At 49.0% G+C, this 23,117-nt stretch overlaps 1 protein-coding gene across 1 annotated transcript in view; it reads left to right on the forward strand.

Annotated features, from left to right (window-relative positions):
• The window catches only part of LOC140403263 (EVI5-like protein), a 572,353-nt gene that overhangs the window by 135,631 nt on the left and 413,605 nt on the right, over window positions 1-23,117 (forward strand). The window contains exons 3-4 of the mRNA XM_072491040.1: window positions 4,262-4,433; window positions 7,204-7,393. Of these exons, the coding sequence (XP_072347141.1) occupies window positions 4,306-4,433; window positions 7,204-7,393 (318 nt within the window). The 5' untranslated portion in view covers window positions 4,262-4,305. The remainder of the gene's footprint in view (window positions 1-4,261; window positions 4,434-7,203; window positions 7,394-23,117) is intronic.

Genomic DNA, 23,117 nt, shown 5'->3' on the forward strand with positions numbered 1-23,117 from the left:
TGGCCTCCAGAATCCACAGCTTTATGGAGGAGACGGTCCCCCTTCTCGGGCGACATTTGTGGGCTGACGGTCCTGATTTCACTCCTTGTGGTGATACACCACTGTACTTCCCTAGCATTGTACATAGTTATATAATAGTTGTGTGTAACGTGGCCCTGTAATAGAACATAGAACGATACAGCGCAGTACAGGCCCTTCGGCCCACGATGTTGCACCGAAACAAAAGCCATCTAACCTACACTATGCCATTATCATCCATATGTTTATCCAATAAACTTTTAAATGCCCTCAATGTTGGCGAGTTCACTACTGTAGCAGGTAGGGCATTCCACGGCCTCACTACTCTTTGCGTAAAGAACCTACCTCTGACCTCTGTCCTATATCTATTACCCCTCAGTTTAAAGCTCTGTCCCCTCGTGCCAGCCATTTCCATCCGCGGGAGAAGGCTCTCACTGTCCACCCTATCCAACCCCCTGATCATTTTGTAATCCTGTGTATTGTACTGTAGCTCTGTAGAGGTCCGGTCACCTGTATGTAACCTGACCTGGCCACGGAGAGCTCCGCCTTGACCACTCCCCCGGGAGTTAAGTATAAGACCCAGCTTCTGAGACCTGACCCGTTTTGTCTGGGGTCGTCTGTGTCGGGTAAGCTTCCTATGTCGTGTATTAAAGCCTTGGTTAAAGTCTCACATGTCTTTGTGGTTCTTGACGCTTAGTGCATCACTCCTGACTGCTGGAATTTTAAAGTGGCCTCACAGAGGAAACCATTTAACTATTCTGCCCCACCGACTGCCTCTTGTCATTTGAAATGTCTCGATTAAATCATGCCCTGTCGCGATTAAATCACAATCCATACCACCCCTCTTCACAGTTCACAGAATCATAGAATTTACAGTGCAGAAGGTGGCCATTCGGCCCATCGAGTCTGCACCGGCCCTTGGGAAGAGCACCCTACTTAAGCCCACGCCTCCACCCCATCCCCGTAACCCAGTAACTCCACCCAAACTTTTAGACACTAAGGAGCAGTTTATCTTGGCCAATCCACCTAACCTGCACATCTTTGGACTGTGGGAGGAAACCGGAGCACCCGGAGGAAACCCACGCATACACGGGGAGAACGTGCAGACTCCGCACAGACAGTGACCCAAGTCGGGAATCGAACCTGGGACCCTGGAGCTGTGAAGCAACTGTGCTATCCACTGTGCTACCGTGCTACACAACCTATTCTCATATTCGAGGCCATTTAAACCCGATATCATTGTACTAAATCTGTGTTACACCTTCACCGCAAGTATGTTGTTAAGGACAGCTTGCAGATTTTCAATGGGGACCGTCACAGCTTTGTGCAGTGACTGATCAGTCCACCACCCTGCATTACAGCCCAATACAGAGAGATGGGCCAATATTCCCTGAGCCGTTTTGATGCCATTCTGTCCCTTTGCTCTTGTTTTCAGTGCCTCGACATCTCTTTTGCTCGGACAGAGTTTCTGCTCTCCTGCCAACCAGAACACAATCAATCAGGGCTGGAACATGACCAGGTGTCACCTCGGCAAAAAGAAAAATTGCAAGTACCAAAAATAATCCCTCAAACAGTGCCTCGTTGATGCAGATAGACGAGACGACATCAATGTTGCATGTACTCCTGACTGCAAGACTACTTCTCTGGCACTGGAAATGCTGAAAAATGTCCAGCACTTTATTCTTTGAAAGCTGCAAGCTTAAGTGCATTAATATTTAAAACCGGTTCACTTTGCACTTGTTATGACAGCCTTAAAATAGTTTTACTCCCCAGCTCTATATAGGGTGGTGAGTACGTGGGAAATGGATAGTTTGATGCTTGCAGAAGAGCCCTGAAGGTTGGCACTTAATTCTTTGGCCTGTAAATGCGGCGTAAGGTGTTTTGTTTTAAAGGTAGCTACTCTCTAACTAATGGGGCTCCCTCGCTGTGAGGTAGCTGTTCAGTAGCTGCAGTCTTCCTATAGATTTTTGATTTTAATCAATCAAAGTGCGGCTCTGGTCAGACCCCATTTGGAGTATTGGGCCCCGTACCCGAGGAAGGATGTGCTGGCCTTGGAAACGGTCTAGAGGAAGTTCACAAGAATGATCCCTGGAATGAAGAACATGTCGTATGAGGAACGGTTGGGGACTCTGGGTCTGTACTCGTTGGAGTTTAGAAGGATGAGGGGGGATCTTATTGAAACTTACAGGATACTGCGAGGCCTGGATAGAGTGGACGTGGAGAGGATGTTTCCACTTGTAGGAAAAACTAGAACCAGAGGACACAATCTCAGACTAAAGGGACGATTCTTTAAAACTGAGATGAGGAGGAATTTCTTCAGCCAGAGGGTGGTGAATCTGGGGAACTCTTGGCCGCAGAAGGCTGTGGAGGCCAAATCACTGAGTGTCTTTCAGACAGAGATAGATAGGTTTTTGATTAATAAGTGGATCAGGGGTTATGGGGAGAAGGCAGGAGAATGGGGATGAGAAAATATCAGCCATGATTGAATGGCGGAGCAGATTCGATGGGCCGAGTGGCCTAATTCTGCTCCTATGTCTTGTGGTCGTCAGTAAAGGCAATGTTAACTGTCTTTAAAGACCTGTGTTTGATTACCGTGCCTGAAAGCATGGCTGGTTACCAAGTGACCAAAATTTAACAGATTAAACTTGCATTGCTGTTTTTAAGTCCACCTGTTTTGGCATTGAGCAGTACTAGTAACGAATCCGATTCTGGGGATTCTTTCTTGATCATGGATTAGGGAACATGAGGCACAGTCAGAGGTGCTACCTTTCAGGTGAGACGTTATGCCGAGGCTGCGATGGACGGGCAAGAACCCAGTCAGAGAAGGGCAGCGGAGTCTGGAGCCAACATTTAAACCTCGAACAGGGCAAAACCCATGATGTGCCCGTTGTTGTTCTGTGACCTTGCCCTGTGTAAATTGGTTGCTGCTTTTCTTCCAAGACTGAGAGCACTTGTGAAGCGTAGTCAATGGATGTGAAGCACTTTTGGTGTCCTGGAGGGGGGGGGGAATCAAGGCACTATATGACTATGGTTTTCTATTTGCCTTGTGTATTTGAGGAGAGAGATTTGTTAACTGGAGTAACTTTGGTTTGGAGTTTAGTTTGGGCGCGGGGTTTAGTTTTATCGTGGGGTTTAGTTTGGGTGTGGGGTTTAGTTTGGGCGTGGGGTTTAGTTTGGGCGTGGGGTTTAGTTTGGGCGTGGGGTTTAGTTTGGGCGTGGGGTTTAGTTTGGGCGCGGGGTTTAGTTTGGGCGTGGGGTTTAGTTTGGGCGTGGGGTTTAGTTTGGGCGCGGGGTTTAGTTTGGGCGTGGGGTTTAGTTTGGGCGCGGGGTTTAGTTTGGGCGTGGGGTTTAGTTTGGGCGCGGGGTTTAGTTTGGGCGCGGGGTTTAGTTTGGGCGCGGGGTTTAGTTTGGGCGCGGGGTTTAGTTTGGGCGCGGGGTTTAGTTTGGGCGCGGGGTTTAGTTTGGGCGCGGGGTTTAGTTTGGGCGCGGGGTTTAGTTTGGGCGCGGGGTTTAGTTTGGGCGCGGGGTTTAGTTTGGGCGCGGGGTTTAGTTTGGGCGCGGGGTTTAGTTTGGGCGCGGGGTTTAGTTTGGGCGCGGGGTTTAGTTTGGGCGCGGGGTTTAGTTTGGGCGCGGGGTTTAGTTTGGGCGCGGGGTTTAGTTTGGGCGCGGGGTTTAGTTTGGGCGCGGGGTTTAGTTTGGGCGCGGGGTTTAGTTTGGGCGCGGGGTTTAGTTTGGGCGCGGGGTTTAGTTTGGGCGCGGGGTTTAGTTTGGGCGCGGGGTTTAGTTTGGGCGCGGGGTTTAGTTTGGGCGCGGGGTTTAGTTTGGGCGCGGGGTTTAGTTTGGGCGCGGGGTTTAGTTTGGGCGCGGGGTTTAGTTTGGGCGCGGGGTTTAGTTTGGGCGCGGGGTTTAGTTTGGGCGCGGGGTTTAGTTTGGGCGCGGGGTTTAGTTTGGGCGCGGGGTTTAGTTTGGGCGCGGGGTTTAGTTTGGGCGCGGGGTTTAGTTTGGGCGCGGGGTTTAGTTTGGGCGCGGGGTTTAGTTTGGGCGCGGGGTTTAGTTTGGGCGCGGGGTTTAGTTTGGGCGCGGGGTTTAGTTTGGGCGCGGGGTTTAGTTTGGGCGCGGGGTTTAGTTTGGGCGCGGGGTTTAGTTTGGGCGCGGGGTTTAGTTTATCTCTTTGGTGCAAACTGTTTGAACCTTGACTGACGGTTGCCAGTGTTAATCTCTCTCTCTTCTCCGTCTCTCCCAGCTAATAGAAGTTTTGCCGGCATCCAGTGCTTTACCTTCTGATGGATGAAGACCCTAACACTGAACAGCCTCGTTCCCATGGCGAGCCCTGCGGTCAGCCCGGATTCCTCCTCTTCTGATAACCTCAGTCCAGATGAGCTGGAACTACTGGCAAAGTTGGAGGAGCAAAACAGGTGAGGGAGGGTTGTATGTGGTTGAACGCAAGGTGGTGACGTCGTAGCATTGCCCCACCCAACCCTGCAATTCAACCAGGGCAGCACGGTAGCACTGTGGTTAGCACAAATGCTTCACAGCTCCAGGGTCCCAGGTTCGATTCCGGCTTGGGTCACTGTCTGTGCGGAGTCTGCACATCCTCCCCGTGTGTGCGTGGATTTCCTCCGGGTGCTCCGGTTTCCTCCCACAGTCCAAAGATGTGCGGGTTAGGTGGATTGGCCATGCTAAATTTCCCATAGTGTCCAAAATTGCACTTAGTGTTGGGTGGGGTTACTGGGTTATGGGGATAGGGTGGAGGTGTGGGCTTGGGTAGGGTGCTCTTTCCAAGAGCCGGTGCAGACTCAATGGCCTCCTTCTGCACTGTAAATTCTATGATTCTATGAGAACGAAGCTGGGCTCACTATTTGGTCAAATCTGTGGCTTGAACCGTCATTTCTGCTCAAGACTGTTCTTGATAAGAAAGCAGGGAATAATTAATTAATTAAGACTGTTCAATTAAACATTCAACATTCCATTTCCCTTCCTAACCACTTGCTGTACCTGCAGACTAACTTTTTGTGATTTATGTACCAGGACACCCAGATCCCTCTGCATCCCCCAAGTTCTGCAACCTCTTTCTATTAAAAAACCAATGCAGCTTTCCTGAAAGAGTGGGCAAGTTCACATTTATTGCAAAGTCGGGTTTACTACATGACCATTCTTCCCATGCCATAAGCTGCGCTATGTTACTAAGTGTCACCTGTACACCTAGATGCAGAGGACTCACAAAGATCTGTATAAAAGACAGACAGAAAGCTCACTCAGGAAGCTTTGCGCATGTCAAGGAGACCCAGCCGGAGTGAGACACATCCAGAGTGGGAATTTGGAACTTGGTAATTTGGTGCAGTGAGGTAATTCGGTGCAGAGTGGGAGAAGGTGCTTTTTCCATCCTGTTTTGTTCTCTCTCTCTCTTCTGGCCTGTAACTTTCAATCTGCAGGGAGAGAACCAGAGAGCATCCTGGGAAGGCAAGTGATTTTAATTTTTAATTTTTATTTTTATTGCCGTTTCAAATTGTGTGTGTGTGGGGGGGGGGGGGAACTGAAGTGACATCACAGTAAAGCTGTGACCTGATTGGCTGGTTGGGAATCTACACAAAATTTAAAAATTAAACATTGTTAAACTAATTAAACATAATTACTAAATTAGTTCATTATTTAGAGGGGTATCTAAGCCAGAGATCGGAGAGTACTGTATTTAGCTTTCACATTTATAGTAGAAATCGAGTGCTAGGAAACAGATAGTTAACAGTAACTTTTTTTTTAATTAAAATTTTTTTTTAATTTACTAATTAATTAACGCAATGTCAGTTAGAGGGGTGCAGTGCACCCAACTGGAGCTCCTCACAGACCCGCGTGGTTCGGTTGGAGCAGCAGTTGGATGCACCTAGGAGCATGCAGGTGGCGGAAAGCGTCATAGATCGCAGTTATAGAGGTGTGGTCACATCCAAGGTGCAGGCAGAGAGATGGGTGACCAGCAGAAGGGGCAGGCAGTCAGTGCAGGAATCCCCTGTGGTTGTCCCCCTCTCGAACATGTATACCCCTTTTGATGCTGTCGGGGGGGGATAGCCTATCAGGGGAAAACAGCAGCAGCCAGAGCAGCGGCACCACGGCTGGCTCTATATACAGTGAATGGTAGAACCCTCAAGAGTATTGACAGTCAGAGAGATCTAGGAGTACAGGTCCACAGGTCACTGAAAAGGGCAACACAGGTGGAAAAGGTAGTCAAGAAGGCATATGGCATGCTTGCCTTCGTTGGCCGGGGCATTGAGTATAAGAATTGGCAAGTCGTGTTGCAGCCGTATAGGAACTTAATTAGGCCACACTTGGAGTATAGTGTTCAATTCTGGTCGCCACACTACCAGAAAATGGCCTCCTTCTGCACTGTAAGTTCTATGAATCTATGAGTGCAACACTCTCGAAGCTCAACACCATCCAGGACAAAGCAGCCCTGCTTGATTGCTCCCCCTTTCACAAACATTCAAACCCTCCACCACCAACAGTGGCAGCCGTGTGTACCATCTACAAGATGCACTGCAGCAACTCACCAAGGTTCCTTAGGCAGCACCTTCCAAACCCACGGCTACTACCATCTAGAAGGACAAGAGCATCAGATACCTGGGAACCCCACCTGCTGGAGGTTCCCCAACAAGCCACTCACCACCCCGACTTGCAGATATATCAGCCGCTCCTTCACTGTCGCTGGGGCAGCATCCTGGAACTCCCTCCCTAACAGCACAATGGGTGTACCTACACCTCGGGGGCTGCAGCCGTTCAAGGAGGCGACTCACCACCACCACCTTCTCCAGGGTAATTAGGGATGGGCAATAAATGCTGGCCTAACCAGTGACACACCCTCTTGTAAATTAATTTTAGGAAAACCATGAAATAGCTGATTAGGGATTGGCTGCATCCATGCAAATCTTCACAGGATTGTGCTGATTGGGCACAAACACAGGATACCATCCACAGACTGTTTCCTATTCCTGTTCTTCACTATTGTGGGTTCCCTATGACCGTCGATTGCTTTAATTAATGCGATGGAACATTCTCACTGAAAGAGTGGCTATTGTGACTGGCGTGTGGACTCTCGGGCGAGGTCGTGACTGACGCTCGCTCTCATGTTTCCAGAACAGTAACATCCCCTCGCACGTGCAGAAACCTGCTGTAAATGTCCCTCTGACCCCCTGTTAGGTTGCTGGAGGCTGATAGTAAGTCGCTGCGGTCTGTGAATGGATCGCGACGGAACAGCAGCGGCTCGCTTGTATCCAGTTCCTCCGCTTCGAGCAACTTGAGCCACTTGGAGGAAGACACGTGGATCCTGTGGGGCCGGCTGATCAACGAATGGGAGGAAGTCCGCAAGAAGAAAGAGAAGCTGCTGAGGGTGAGTTACACGGGGGGGGGGGAGGGAGAGAGGGAATAGGGGAAGGGGGGGGAGGGAGTGGGGGAGGGGGGAGGGAGTGGGGGGGGGAGGGAGTGGGGGGGGGGGAGGGAGTGGGGGGGAAGGGGGGAGGGAGGGGAAGGGGGGAGGGAGTGGGGGGGGGGAGGAGGGGGAGGGGGAGGGAGGAGGAGGAGGGAGGAGGGAGTGGGGGGGGAGGGAGTAGGGGGAGGGAGGAGGAGGGAGGGGGAGGGGGGGAGGGGAGGGGAAGGGGGCGCCGCTCGTTATTTTGCCAGTATCGTTGATCCAAGGCCTGTTGCGATTCCTGTCAACCAGTCTGCTACCGTGGAAATCTATCCTTTCCGAGATGGTCACCAGATAATCTGCTTCCGACTCTTGCTGGTGTCAGTCTGTTCACGGATCTGGCAGTTTAGCGAGAGCTGTAAATGCTGGACCGCTAAAAGAACAAAGAAGTAGCTTTAAAGTTTCGGAATTACCTTGTCCTCTTTCAGAAGCTAGCTGGCTTTACAAACCCAAATGTTTGCAGCTCGGACTTTCCAGTGCCGAATAGTTTGCGATATCTTCGCAGCATCCTTGAACACGGGTGAGGTACCGGAGGACTGGAGAATTGCTAATGTTGTCCCTTTGTTTAAGAAGGGTAGCAGGTAATTGTAGACCGGTGAGCTTGACGTCAGTGGTAGGGAAATTACTGGAGAGAATTCTTCGAGACAGGATCTACTCCCATTTGGAAGCAAATGGACGTATTAGTGAGAGGCAGCATGGTTTTGTGAAGGGAAGGTCATGTCTTACCAACTTTAATAGAATTATTTGAGGAAGTTGCAAAGTTGATTGATGAGGGAAGGGCTGTAAATGTCATATACATGGACTTCAGTAAGGCTCCCCATGGTAGGCTGATGGAGAAAGTGAAGTCTCATGGGGTCCAGGGTGTACTAGCTAGATACAAAGAACAAAGAAATGTACAGCACAGTAACAGGCCCTTCGGCCCCCAAGCCCGTGCCGACCATGCTGCCCGACTAAACTACAATCTTCTACACTTCCTGGTCCGTATCCCTCTATTCCCATCCTATTCATGTATTTGTCAAGATGCCCCTTAAATGTCACTATCGTCCCTGCTTCCACCACCTCCTCCGGTAGCGAGTTCCAGGCACCCACTACCCTCTGTGTAAAAAAACTTGCCTCGTACATCTACTCTAAACCTTGCCCCTCTCACCTTAAACCTATGCCCCCTAGTAATTGACCCCTCTACCCCGGGGAAAAGCCTCTGACTATCCACTCTGTCTATGCCCCTCATAATTTTGTAGACCTCTATCAGGTCGCCCCTCAACCTCCTTCGATCCAGTGAGAACAAACCGAGTTTATTCAACCGCTCCTCATAGCTAATGCCCTCCATACCAGGCAACGTTCTGGTAAATCTCTTCTGCACCCTCTCTAAAGCCTCCACATCCTTCTGGTAGTGTGGCGACCAGAATTGAACACTATACTCCAAGTGTGGCCTAACTAAGGTTCCATACAGCTGCAACATGACTTGCCAATTCTTATACTCAATGCCCCGGCCAATGAAGGCAAGCATGCTGTATGCCTTCTTGACTACCTTCTCCACCTGTGTTGCCCCTTTCAGTGACCTGTGGACCTGTACACCTAGATCTCTCTGACTTTAAATACTCTTGAGGGTTCTACCATTCACTGTATATTCCCTACCTGCATTAGACCTTCCAAAATGCATTACCTCACATTTGTCTGGATTAAACGCCATCTGCCATCTCTCCGCCCAAGTCTCCAAACAATCTAAATCCTGCTGTATCCTCTGACAGTCCTCATCGCTATCTGCAATTCCACCAACCTTGGTGTCGTCTGCAAACTTACTAATCAGACCAGTTACATTTTCCTCCAAATCATTTATATATACTACAAACAGCAAAGGTCCCAGCACTGATCTACCAGACCCGCTGTCTTCAGCAACTTCTCCCTGTCTGCTCTGCCTCAGAGCCCCACTGTCCCTATTCCCTAGTTCTCCCTCAATGCTCTCACCTTCTGACCTATTGCTCCCGTGCCCACCCCCCCTGCCATACTAGTTTAAACCCTCCCGTGTGACACTAGCAAACCTTACGGCCAGGATATTTATGCCTCTCCAGTTTAGATGCAACCCGTCCTTCTTATACAGGTCACACCTGCCCCGAAAGAGCTCCCAGTGGTCCAGATAACGGAAACCCTCCCTCCTACACCAGCTGTTTAGCCACGTGTTTAGCTGCTCTATCTTCCTATTTCTAGCCTCACTGGCACGTGGCACAGGGAGTAACCCCGAGATTACAACCCTAGAGGTCCTGTCTTTTAACTTTCTGCCTAGCTCCCTGAACTCCAGCTGCAGGACCTCATTCCCCTTCCTGCCTATGTCGTTAGTACCAATATGTACAACGACCTCTGCCTGTTTGCCCTCCCCCTTCAGGATGCCCTCTACCCGTTAGGAGACATCCTGGACCCTGGCACCAGGGCGGCAACATACCATCCTGGAGTCTCTTTCACGTCCACAGAAGTGCCTATCTGTGCCCCTGACTATAGAGTCCCCTATTACTATTGCTCTTCTGCGCTTTGACCCTCCCTTCTGAACATCAGAGCCAGCCGTGGTGCCACTGCTCTGGCTGCTGCTGTTTTCCCCTGATAGGCTATCCCCCCCGACAGCATCCAAAGGGGTATACCTGTTCGAGAGGGGGACAACCACAGGGGATTCCTGCACTGACTGCCTGCCCTTTCTGGTGGTCACCCATTTCTCTGCCTGCACCTTGGGTGTGACCACATTTATATAACTGCTATCTATGACGCTTTCCGCCACCTGCATGCTCCTAAGTGCATCCAATTGCTGCTCCAACCGAACTCCAGTGAGGAGCTCCAGTTCGGTGCACTTTCTGCAGATGAAGCCATCCGGGACGCTGGAAGCCTCCCGGACCTGCCACATCTCACAGTCAGAGCACTGCACCCCTATAACTGACATTGCGTCAATTAACACTACCGATCTCTGGCTTAGATACCCCTCTAAATTATAATTAAGTAATTATGTTTAATTAGTTACCAATGCTTAATTTTTTAATTTAGTGTAGATTCCCAACCAGCCACTCAGGCCACAGCTTTTCTGTGATGTCACTTCAGTTTCCCCCCCCCCCACACACACAATTTAGAACATAGAACGATACAGCGCAGTACAGGCCCTTCGGCCCACGATGTTGCACCGAAACAAAAGCCATCTAACCTACACTATACCATTATCATCTATATGTTTATCCAATAAACTTTTAAATGCCCTCAATGTTGGCGAGTTCACTACTGTAGCAGGTAGGGCATTCCACGGCCTCACTACTCTTTGCGTAAAGAACCTACCCCTGACCTCTGTCCTATATCTATTACCCCTCAGTTTAAGGCTATGTCCCCTCGTGCCAGCCATTTCCATCCGCGGGAGAAGGCTCTTACTGTCCACCCTATCTATCCCTCTGATCATTTTGTATGCCTCTATTAAGTCTCCTCTTAACCTTCTTCTCTCTAACGAAAACAACCTCACGTCCATCAGCCTTTCCTCATAAGATTTTCCCTCCATACCAGGCAACATCCTGGTAAATCTCCTCTGCACCCGTTCCAAAGCCTCCACGTCCTTCCTATAATGCGGTGACCAGAACTGTACGCAATACTCCAAATGCGGCCGTACCAGAGTTCTGTACAGCTGCAACATGACCTCCCGACTCCGGAACTCAATCCCTCTACCAATAAAGGCCAACACTCCATAGGCCTTCTTCACCACCCTATCAACCTGGGTGGCAACTTTCAGGGATCTATGTACATGGACACAAAGAACAAACAAAGAACAAAGAAATGTACAGCACAGGAACAGGCCCTTCGGCCCTCCAAGCCCGTGCCGACCATACTGCCCGACTAAACTACAATCTTCTACACTTCCTGGGTCCGTATCCTTCTATTCCCATCCTATTCATATATTTGTCAAGATGCCCCTTAAATGTCCCTATCGTCCCTGCTTCCACTACCTCCTCCGGTAGCGAGTTCCAGGCACCCACTACCCTCTGCGTAAAAAACTTGCCTCGTACATCTACTCTAAACCTTGCCCCTCTCACCTTAAACCTATGCCCCCTAGTAATTGACCCCTCTACCCTGGGGAAAAGCCTCTGACTATCCACTCTGTCTATGCCCCTCATAATTTTGTAGACCTCTATCAGGTCTCCCCTCAACCTCCTTCGTTCCAGTGAGAACAAACCGAGTTTATTCAATCGCTCCTCATAGCTTATGCCCTCCATACCAGGCAACATTCTGGTAAATCTCTTCTGCACCCTCTCTAAAGCCTCCACATCCTTCTGGTAGTGTGGCGACCAGAATTGAACAATCTAAATCCTGCTGTATCCTCAGACAGTCCTTATCGCTATCCGCAATTCCACCAATCTTTGTGTCGTCTGCAAACTTACTAATCAGACCAGTTACATTTTCCTCCAAATCATTTATATATACTACAAACAGCAAAGGTCCCAACACTGATCCCTGTGGAACACCACTGGTCACAGCCCTCCAATTAGAAAAGCATTCCTCCATTGCTACCCTCTGCCTTCTATGGCCTAGCCAGTTCTGTATCCACCTTGCCAGTTCACCCCTGATCCCGTGTGACTTCACCTTTTGTACTAGTCTACCATGAGGGACCTTGTCAAAGGCCTTACTGAAGTCCATATAGACAACATCTACTGCCCTACCTGCATCAATCATCTTAGTGACCTCCTCGAAAAACTCTATCAAGTTAGTGAGACACGACCTCCCCTTCACAAAACCGTGCTGCCTCTCACTAATACGTCCATTTGCTTCCAAATGGGAGTAGATCCTGTCTCGAAGAATTCTCTCCAGTAATTTCCCTACCACTGAAGTAAGGCTCACCGGCCTGTAGTTCCCGGGATTATCCTTGCTACCCTTCTTAAACAGAGGAACAACATTGGCTATTCTCCAGTCCTCCGGGACATCCCCTGAAGACAGCGAGGATCCAAAGATTTCTGTCAAGGCCTCAGCAATTTCCTCTCCAGCCTCCTTCAGTATTCTGGGGTAGATCCCATCAGGCCCTGGGGACTTATCTACCTTAATATTTTTTAAGACACCCAACACCTCGTCTTTTTGGATCACAATGTGACCCAGGCTATCTACACCCCCTTCTCCAGACTCAACATCTACCAATTCCTTCTCTTTGGTGAATACTGATGCAAAGTATTCATTTAGTACCTCGCCCATTTCCTCTGGCTCCACACATAGATTCCCTTGCCTATCCTTCAGTGGGCCAACCCTTTCCCTGGCTACCCTCTTGCTTTTTATGTACGTGTAAAAAGCCTTGGGATTTTCCTTAACCCTATTTGCCAATGACTTTTCATGACCCCTTCTAGCCCTCCTGACTCCTTTCTTAAGTTCCTTCCGACTTTCCTTATATGCCACACAGGCTTCGTCTGTTCCCAGCCTTTTAGCCCTGACAAATGCCTCCTTTTTCTTTTTGACGAGGCCTACAATATCACTCGTCATCCAAGGTTCCCGAAAATTGCCGTATTTATCTTTCTTCCTCACAGGAACATGCCTGTCCTGTATTCCTTTCAACTGACACTTGAAAGCCTCCCACATGTCAGATGTTGATTTGCCCTCAAACATCCGCCCCCAATCTATGTTCTTCAGTTCTCGCCTAATATTGTTATAATTAGCCTTCCCCCAATTTAGCACATTCATCCTCGGACCACTCTTATCCTTGTCCACCAGTACTTTAAAACTTACTGAATTGTGGTCACTGTTACCAAAATGCTCCCCTACTGAAACATCTACCACCTGGCCGGGCTCATTCCCCAATACCAGGTCCAGTACCGCCCCTTCCCTAGTTGGACTGTTTACATATTGTTTTAAGAAGCCCTCCTGGATGTTCCTTACAAACTCCGCCCCGTCTAAGCCCCTGGCACTAAGTGAGTACCAGTCAATATTGGGGAAGTTGAAGTCTCCCATCACCACAACCCTGTTGTTTTTACTCTTTTCCAAAATCTGTCTACCTATCTGCTCCTCTATCTCCCGCTGGCTGTTGGGAGGCCTGTAGTATACCCCCAACATTGTGACTGCACCCTTCTTATTCCTGATCTCTACCCATATAGCCTCACTGCCCTCTGAGGTGTCCTCTCGCAGTATAGCTGTGATATTCTCCCGAACAAGTAGCGCAACTCCGTCTCCCCTTTTACATCCCCCTCTATCCCGCCTGAAACATCTAAATCCTGGAACGTTTAGCTGCCAATCCTGCCCTTCCCTCAACCAGGTCTCTGTAATGGCAACAACATCATAGTTCCAAGTAGTAATCCAAGCTCTAAGTTCATCTGCCTTACCCGTAATGCTCCTTGCATTAAAACATATGCACTTCAGGCCACCAGACCCGCTGTGTTCAGCAACTTCTCCCCGTCTGCTCTGCCTCAGAGCCACACTGTCCCTATTCCCTAGTTCTCCCTCAATGCTCTCACCTTCTGACCTATTGCTCCCGTGCCCACCCCCCTGCCATACTAGTTTAAACCCTCCCGTGTGACACTAGCAAACCTCGCGGCCAGGATATTTATGCCTCTCCGGTTTAGATGCAACCCGTCCATCTTATACAGGACACCTAGATCCCTCTGCTCATCCACACTTTCAAGAACTTTTCCATTAGCCAAATATTCCACATTCCTGTTTTTCCTTCCAAAGTGAATCACCTCACACTTCTCTACATTAAACTCCATTTGCCACCTCTCAGCCTAGCACTGCAGCTTATCTATATCCCTCTGTAACCTGCTACTTCCTTCCACACTATCGACAACACCACCGACTTTAGTATCGTCTGCAAATTTACTCACCCACCCTTCTGCGCCTTCCTCTAGGTCATTGATAAAAATGACAAACAGCAACGGCCCCAGAACAGATCCTTGTGGTACTCCACTTGTGACAGAACTCCATTCTGAACATTTCCCATCAACCACCACCCTCTGTCTTCTTTCAGCTAGCCAATTTCTGATCCACATCTCTAAATCACCCTCAATCCCCAGCCTCCGTATTTTCTGCAATAGCCTACCGTGGGGAACCTTATCAAACGCTTTGCTGAAATCCATATACACCACATCAACTGCTCTACCCTCGTCTACCTGTTCAGTCACCTTCTCAAAGAACTCGATAAGGTTTGTGAGGCATGACCTACCCTTCACAAAGCCATGCTGACTATCCCTGATCATATTATTCCTATCTAGATGATTATAAATCTTGTCTCTTATAATCCCCTCCAAGACTTTACCCACTACAGACGTGAGGCTCACCGGTCTATAGTTGCCGGGGTTGTCTCTGCTCCCCTTTTTGAACAAAGGGACCACATTTGCTATCCTCCAGTCCTCTGGCACTATTCCTGTATCCAATGATGACATAAAAATCAAAGCCAATGGTCCAGCAATCTCTTCCCTGGCCTTCCAGAGAATCCTAGGATAAATCCCATCAGGTCCCGTGGACTTATCTATTTTCAGCCTGTCCAGAATTGCCAACACCTCTTCCCTACGTACCTCAATGCCATCTAATCTATTTACCTGGAGCTCAGCATTCTCCTCCACAACATTATCCTTTTCCTGAGTGAATACTGACGAAAAATATTCATTTAGTATCTCGCCTATCTCTTCAGACTCTACACACAACTTCCCATCCCTGTCCTTGACTGGTCCTACTCTGTCCCTAGTCATTCGCTTATTCCTGACATACCGATAGAAAGCTTTTGGGTTTTCCTTGATCCTTCCTGCCAAATACTTCTCATGTCCCCTCCTTGCTCGTCTTAGCTCTCTCTTTAGATCCTTCCTCGCTACCTTGTAACTACCCATCGCCCCAACTGAAACTTCACACCTCATCTTCACATAGGCCTCCTTCTTCCTCTTAACAAGAGATTCCACTTCCTTGGTAAACCACGGTTCCCTCGCTCGGCACCTTTCTCCCTGCCTGACCGGTACATACTTATCAAGAACACGCAGTAGCTGATCCTTGAACAAGCTCCACCCTATCTAGTGTGTCCAAAACTTGCAGCCTACTTCTCCACCTTATCCCCCCCAAGTCACGTCTAATGGCATCATAATTTCCCTTCCCCCAGCTATAACTCTTGCCCTGCGGTGTATACTTATCCCTTTCCATCCTTAACGTAAACGTCACCGAATTGTGGTCACTGTCCCCAAAGTGCTCACCTACCTCCAAATCCAACACCTGGCCTGGTTCATTACCCAAAACCAAATCCAATGTGGCCTCGCCTCTTGTTGGCCTGTCAACAAACTGTGTCAGGAAACCCTCCTGCACACACTGTACAAAAAACGAGCCATCTAATGTACTCGAACTATATCTTTTCCAGTCAATATTTGGAAAGTTAAAGTCTCCCATAATAACTACCCTATTACTTTCGCTCTTATCCAGGATCATCCTCGCCATCCTTTCCTCTACATCCCTAGAACTATTTGGAGGCCTATAGAAAACTCCCAACAGGGTGACCTCTCCTTTCCTGTTTCTAACCTCAGCCCATACTACCTCGGAAGATGAGTCCCCATCTAGCATCCTCTCCGCCACCGTAATACTGCTCTTGACTAGCAGCGCCACACCTCCCCCTCTTTTGCCTCCTTCTCGGAGCTTACTAAAACACCTAAACCCCGGAACCTGCAACATCCATTCCTGTCCCTGCTCTATCCATGTCTCCGAAATGGCCACAACATCGAAGTCCCAGGTACCAACCCATGCTGCCAGTTCCCCTACCTTATTTCGTATACTCCTGGCATTGAAGTAGACACACTTCAAACCACCTACCTGAACACTGGCCCCCTCCTGCGACGTCAAATCTGAGCTCCTGACCTCTATACTCTCATTCTCCCTTACCCTAAAACTACAATCCAGGTTCCCATGCCCTTGCTGCATTAGTTTAAACCCCCCCAAAGAGCACTAACAAATCTCCCCCCCAGGATATTTGTGCCCCGCAGGTTCAGATGTAGACCATCCTGTCTGTAGAGGTCCCACCTTCCCCAGAAAGAGCCCCAGTTATCCAGAAATCTGAATCCCTCCCGCCTGCACCATCCCTGTAGCCACGTGTTTAATTGCTCTCTCTCCGTATTCCTCATCTCACTATCACGTGGCACGGGCAACAACCCAGAGATAACAACTCTGTTCGTTCTAGTTCTGAGCTTCCATCCTCGCTCCCTGAAAGCCTGCCTGACATCCTTATCCCCTTTCCTACCTATGTCGTTAGTGCCAATGTGGACCACGACTTGGGGCTGCTCCCCCTCCCCCTTAAGGACCCGGAAAACACGATCCGAGACATCACGTACCCTTGCACCTGGGAGGCAACATACCAAACGTGAGTCTCTCACGCTCCCACAAAATCTCCTATCTGTGCCCCTGACTATAGAGTCCCCAATTACTAATGTTCTGCTCATCTCCCCCCTTCCCTTCTGAGCAACAGGGACAGACTCTGTGCCAGAGGTCCGTACCCCATGGCTTACCCCTGGTAAGTCGTCCCCCCCACAAGTATCCAAAGCGGTATACTTGTTTCTCAGGGGAACGACCGCAGGGGATCCCTGCACTGACTGTTTTTTCCCCGTCCCTCTTACAGTTACCCATCTATCTCCAATCTTTGGTGTAACTAATTCCCTGAAGCTGCTATCTATGACCCCCTCTGCCTCCCGAATGATCCGAAGTTCTTCCAACTCCAGCTCCAGTTCCCTAACTCGGTCTTGGAGGAGCTGGAGATGGCAGCACTTCCTGTTTTTCAAATTTGAAAAAGGTATAAAAGTAAAAATGAGTAAAAATCACTTACTTCCCTTCTTCCCTTCTGAGTGTCTTCGATGTTCTCAGGTTCTCTCCCTGACAGAGACTGCTCCTCCTCCCCCGAACAGCTCCCGAAACTAGGCCGCGATCTTTTTAAATCTCCGCTCTGACTCGCAGCTCCTGCTCTTTTTAAATCTCGTGGATAAAGAACTCGCAGGAGACAGAGTAGTAGTGCAAGGGAGTGTCTCAAAATGGAAAACTGTGACCAGTGATGTTCCACAGGGATCCGCAGGGACCACTGTTGTTTGTGATGGAGGAAGGTATCGGAGGTCTGATTAGCAAGTTTGCAGATGATACTAAGATTGGTGGAGTAGCAGATAGTGAAGGGGACTGTCAGAGAATACAGCAAAATATAGATAGATTGGAGAGTTGGGCAGATAAATGGCAGGTGGAGTTCAATCCGGGCAAATGCGAGGTGATGCATTTTGGAAGATCTAATTCAAGAGCGAACTATACGGTCAATGGAAGAGTCCTGGGGAAAATTGATGTACAGAGAGATCTGGGTGTTCAGGTCCATTGTACCCTGAAGGTGGCTGCGCAGGTCGATAGAGTGGTCAAGAAGGCATACGGCATGCTTTCGGACGGGGTATTGAGTACAAGAGTTGGCAGGTCATGTTACAGTTGTATAAGACTTTGGTTAGGCCACATTTGGAATACTGCGTACAGTTCTGGTCGCCACATTACCAAAAGGATGTGGATGCTTTGGAGAAGGTGCAGAGGAGGTTCACCAGGATCTTGCCTGGTATGGAGGGTGCTAGCTATGAAGAAAGGTTGAGTAGATTAGGATTATTTTCATTAGAAAGACGGAGGTTGAGGGGGGACCTCATTGAGGTCTACAAAATCATGAGAGGTATCGACAGGGTGGATAGCAAGAAGCTTTTTCCCAGAGTGGGGGACTCAATTACTTGGGGTCACAAGTTCAAGGTGAGACGGGAAACGTTTAAGGGAGATGTGCGTGGCAGGTTCTTTACACAGAGGGTGGTGGGTGTCTGGAATGCATTGCCAGCGGAGGTGGTAGAGGCGGGCACGATAGCATCATTTAAGATGTATCTAGACAGATATATGAATGGGCAGGGAGCAGTGGGATACAGATCCTTAGAAAATAGGCAACAGTTTTATATAGAGGATCTGGATCGGCGCAGGCTGGGAGGGCCGAAGGGCCTGTTCCTGTGCTGTACTTTTCTTTGTTCTTTGTTGTTTGTGATCCATAAAGTTCCCGTTACTCTGCAAGTGGGACTTGACCCCTGCTCGGCCCCACTCCGAATCTCGTTACAATTGATGAACTTGGGGAAGTTTGAAGAAATTAATTAGTTCGGTCCATTTCATATTCATGGATTGAATGGCTCGAGTTGAAGGACTATTCCTAGAGTGTTCCAGAAGGAGGCCATTCAGCCCATCAAACCTGCCCGGCTGTTTGAAGGACTAGTGCAGTTAGTGTCACTCCCCCACTCCCCTGCAATTTTTTCTCCAAGTATTTACCCAATTCCCCTTTGAAGTCTTATCGTTGCAGTTCTTTCTACCACTTAGAAGGGGTTCTATCCCACTGCTCTTGGGATTTAAGTTCTATTAATCAAATCTGGAATTGAAAGCTTGTCTCAGTTTCGTGATCATCATTTGTCATTCCAAAAGGGTTAGGAGGGGTTATTGGGTTACGGGGATAGGGTGGAAGTGAGGGCTTAAGTGGGTCGATGCAGACTCGATGGGCCGAATGGCCTCCTTCTGCACTGTATGTTCTAGTGAAAGATCAGCCATGATCTCATTGAATGGCAGAGCAGGCTCGAAGGGCCAGATGGCCGACTCCTGCTCCTAGTTCTTATGTAAACCCCATCGGGTTCACTACTGTCCTTTAGGGAAGGAAATCTGCCGTCCTTACCCGGTCCGGCCTACACATCACTCCAGACCCACAGCAAACTGGTTGACTCCTTAACTGCCCCTCTGAAATGGCCACAATTCAAGGTAATGGGTAATAAATGCTGGCCACACATCCCACGAAAGAATAAAGAATTTTTGCATAAAACTGCTTCTCCAGCGGGACCATGTAACTAATTCCTCATCCATCGATCCATTCCCGTAAGTGTCTTCGGTTCCCTTTCCCATCCTTCCCAAAGTGCGGTGCTCAGAACTGGACACAGTACTGCTGCACTCGTGTTAAAAAGTTTGGCATAACTTTTTATATTCCTTCACAAAATGCTGACTCAACCAGCACCTTTTACTGCCCATCCCTAATTGCCCTTGAGAAGGTGGTGGTGAGCCGCCATCTTGAGCCGCTGCAGTCCATGTGGTGTAGGTACACCCACTGTGCTGTTAGGGAGGGAGTTCCAGGATGTTACCCCAGCGACAGTGAAGGAACGGCCAATATATTTCCAAGTCAGGATGTTGAGTGACTTGGAGCGGAATCTCCACGTGGTGGGGGTTCCCAGGTATCTGCTGCTGTTGACCTTCTAGGCGGCCCTCTTGTCCCTGGCTTTTGTACTGTATGCTCCTATTTCTCAAACCTGTCCTGCCACCCTGACCGATGTGCCCACAAAGCACTCCCCCAGGTCTGTCTCCTCTTACACTCCATTCACCATTCTACTATTTTGCAATAATTGTTCCTCAGTCTTCTGAACAAGATGTATCACTCCTCACTGCTCCAGGTTGATTTCATCTGCCATGTGTCTGCCTAGTCCATCAGCCTGAGTCATCCTGAAGTTTGCTGTTGTCACCATTACTGCCACCCACCCCCCCAACCTCCAGTTACAAGTTAGCTCAGAAATAGCAACAGCCCTGCTGCCAAACCGTGGGGCACTCCATGTGCAGTACGGTTGCGCAGTGGCTAGCACTGCGCTTCACAGCGCCAGGGTCCCAGGTTCGATTCCCGGCTTGGGTCACTGTCTGTGTGGAGTCTGCATGTTCTCCCCATATCTGCGCTCCCGGTTTCCTCCCACAAGTCCCGAAAGACGTGCTGTTAGGTGAATTGGACATTCTGAATTCTCCCTCTGTGTACCCGAACAGGCGCCGGAATGTGGCGACGAGGGGCTTTTCACAGTAACTTCATCGCAGTGTTAATGTAAGCCTACTTGTGACAAGAATGAAGATTATTATTATAAACCCACACTCTGATTCACTGCACCTGTTTTCTGTCCCTTGGCTTTTGTATCTATGCGGCTGACTAGGGGCAGCACGGTAGCATTGTGGATAGCACAATTGCTTCACAGCTCCAGGGTCCCAGGTTCGATTCCCCGCTGGGTCACTGTCTGTGTGGAGTCTGCACATCCTCCCCGTGTGTGCGTGGGTTTCCTCCGGGTGCTCCGGTTTCCTCCCACAGTCCAAAGATGTGCAGGTTAGGTGGATTGGCCGTGATAAATTGCCCGAAGTGTCCAAAATTGCCCTTAGTGTTGGGTGGGGTTACTGGGTTATGGGGATAGGGTGGAAGTGTTGACCTTGGGTAGGGTGCTCTTTCCAAGAGCCGGTGCAGACTCAATGGGCCGAATGGCCTCCTTCTGCACTGTAAATTCTATGATAATCTATGACTAATCCCCTGGGCTTGATTTGCTAACAAACCCAATGTGTGGTAATTGGTGAATCGCCTTTTGAAAGTTCATCTTTACAATGTGCGCTCGAGTTTCATCGCCCACCCTGCCTGTTATCTCCCCCAAACCTGCCCCGCCTCAGCTTTATTAATCCATCTTTATCCAAATCACTGTTATTTTCGTCCTGGATTATTGTATGCTGAAGCTTGCCTGCCGCTGATATTAAGCTGACTGGCCTTGTCGTTGTCGGGTTTCTCCTTCCCAACCTTTCTGAGCCGGGTTGTAACATCCACAACCCCGGCAACGCCATCCAAGGAAGATTTGAACGTTCCGGCCAGCACTCCCGTCTTACATCCCGTTTGGATAAAGCCACTTGTTCACCAAGTACCACCAGCTATTTGGATACTTTGTCTTCATTTCAACCCCCAATATCCTCGCAACCCTTCAGTTCACATCAATCCTTACTGTGATTACATTCAGGCACTTCTTCTGATGAGGTCAAGAAATAGAGCTCTAGTACCTTGTACAGGGCTGAACCTCTTAACCTCCTGCCCCAAGACTGGCACACGTTACACATCTACCCTACCTTAACCCCTGCCCCAAGACGGGCACACGTTACACATGAAGTGTGAAGTTTCGGTTGGGGCGATGGATAGTTACAAGGTAGCGAGGAAGGATCTAAAGAGAGAGCTAAGACGAGCAAGGAGGGGACATGAGAAGTATTTGGCAGGAAGGATCAAGGAAAACCCAAAAGCTTTCTATAGGTATGTCAGGAATAAGCGAATGACTAGGGAAAGAGTAGGACCAGTCAAGGACAGGGATGGGAAGTTGTGTGTAGAGTCTGAAGAGATAGGCGAGATACTAAATGAATATTTTTCGTCAGTATTCACTCAGGAAAAAGATAATGTTGTGGAGGAGAATGCTGAGCCCCAGGCTAATAGAATAGATGGCATTGAGGTACGTAGGGAAGAGGTGTTGGCAATTCTGGACAGGCTGAAAATAGATAAGTCCCCGGGACCTGATGGGATTTATCCTAGGATTCTATGGGAGGCCAGGGAAGAGATTGCTGGACCTTTGGCTTTGATTTTTATGTCATCATTGGCTACAGGAATAGTGCCAGAGGACTGGAGGACAGCAAATGTGGTCCCTTTGTTCAAAAAGGGGAGCAGAGACAACCCCGGCAACTATAGACCGGTGAGCCTCACGTCTGTAGTGGGTAAAGTCTTGGAGGGGATTATAAGGGACAAGATTTATAATCATCTAGATAGGAATAATATGATCAGGGATAGTCAGCATGGCTTTGTGAAGGGTAGGTCATGCCTCACAAACCTTATTGAGTTCTTTGAGAAGGTGACTGAACAGGTAGACGAGGGTAGAGCAGTTGATGTGGTGTATATGGATTTCAGCAAAGCGTTTGATAAGGTTCCCCACGGTAGGCTATTGCAAAAAATACGGAGGCTGGGGATTGAGGGTGATTTAGAGATGTGGATCAGAAATTGGCTAGCTGAAAGAAGACAGAGGGTGGTGGTTGATGGGAAATGTTCAGAATGGAGTACAGTCACAAGTGGAGTACCACAAGGACCTGTTCTGGGGCCGTTGCTGTTTGTCATTTTTATCAATGACCTAGAGGAAGGCGCAGAAGGGTGGGTGAGTAAATTTGCAGACGATACTAAAGTCGGTGGTGTTGTCGATAGTGTGGAAGGATGTAGCAGGTTACAGAGGGATATAGATAAGCTGCAGAGCTGGGCTGAGAGGTGGCAAATGGAGTTTAATGTAGAGAAGTGTGAGGTGATTCACTTTGGAAGGAATAACAGGAATGCGGAATATTTGGCTAATGGTAAAGTTCTTGAAAGTGTGGATGAGCAGAGGGATCTAGGTGTCCATGTACATAGATCCCTGAAAGTTGCCACCCAGATTGATAGGGTTGTGAAGAAGGCCTATGGAGTGTTGGCCTTTATTGGTAGAGGGATTGAGTTCCGGAGTCGGGAGGTCATGTTGCAGCTGTACAGAACTCTGGTCCGGCCGCATTTGGAGTATTGCGTACAGTTCTGGTCACCGCATTATAGGAAGGACGTGGAGGCTTTGGAGCGGGTGCAGAGGAGATTTACCAGGATGTTGCCTGGTATGGAGGGAAAATCTTATGAGGAAAGGCTGACGGACTTGAGGTTGTTTTCGTTGGAGAGAAGAAGGTTAAGAGGAGACTTAATAGAGGCATACAAAATGATCAGGGGGTTGGATAGGGTGGACAGTGAGAGCCTTCTCCCGCGGATGGATATGGCTGGCACGAGGGGACATAACTTTAAACTGAGGGGTAATAGATATAGGACAGAGGTCAGAGGTAGGTTCTTTAC

The sequence above is a fragment of the Scyliorhinus torazame genome, chromosome 27 (genome assembly GCF_047496885.1).
Source record: "Scyliorhinus torazame isolate Kashiwa2021f chromosome 27, sScyTor2.1, whole genome shotgun sequence".
NCBI lineage: Eukaryota > Metazoa > Chordata > Chondrichthyes > Carcharhiniformes > Scyliorhinidae > Scyliorhinus > Scyliorhinus torazame.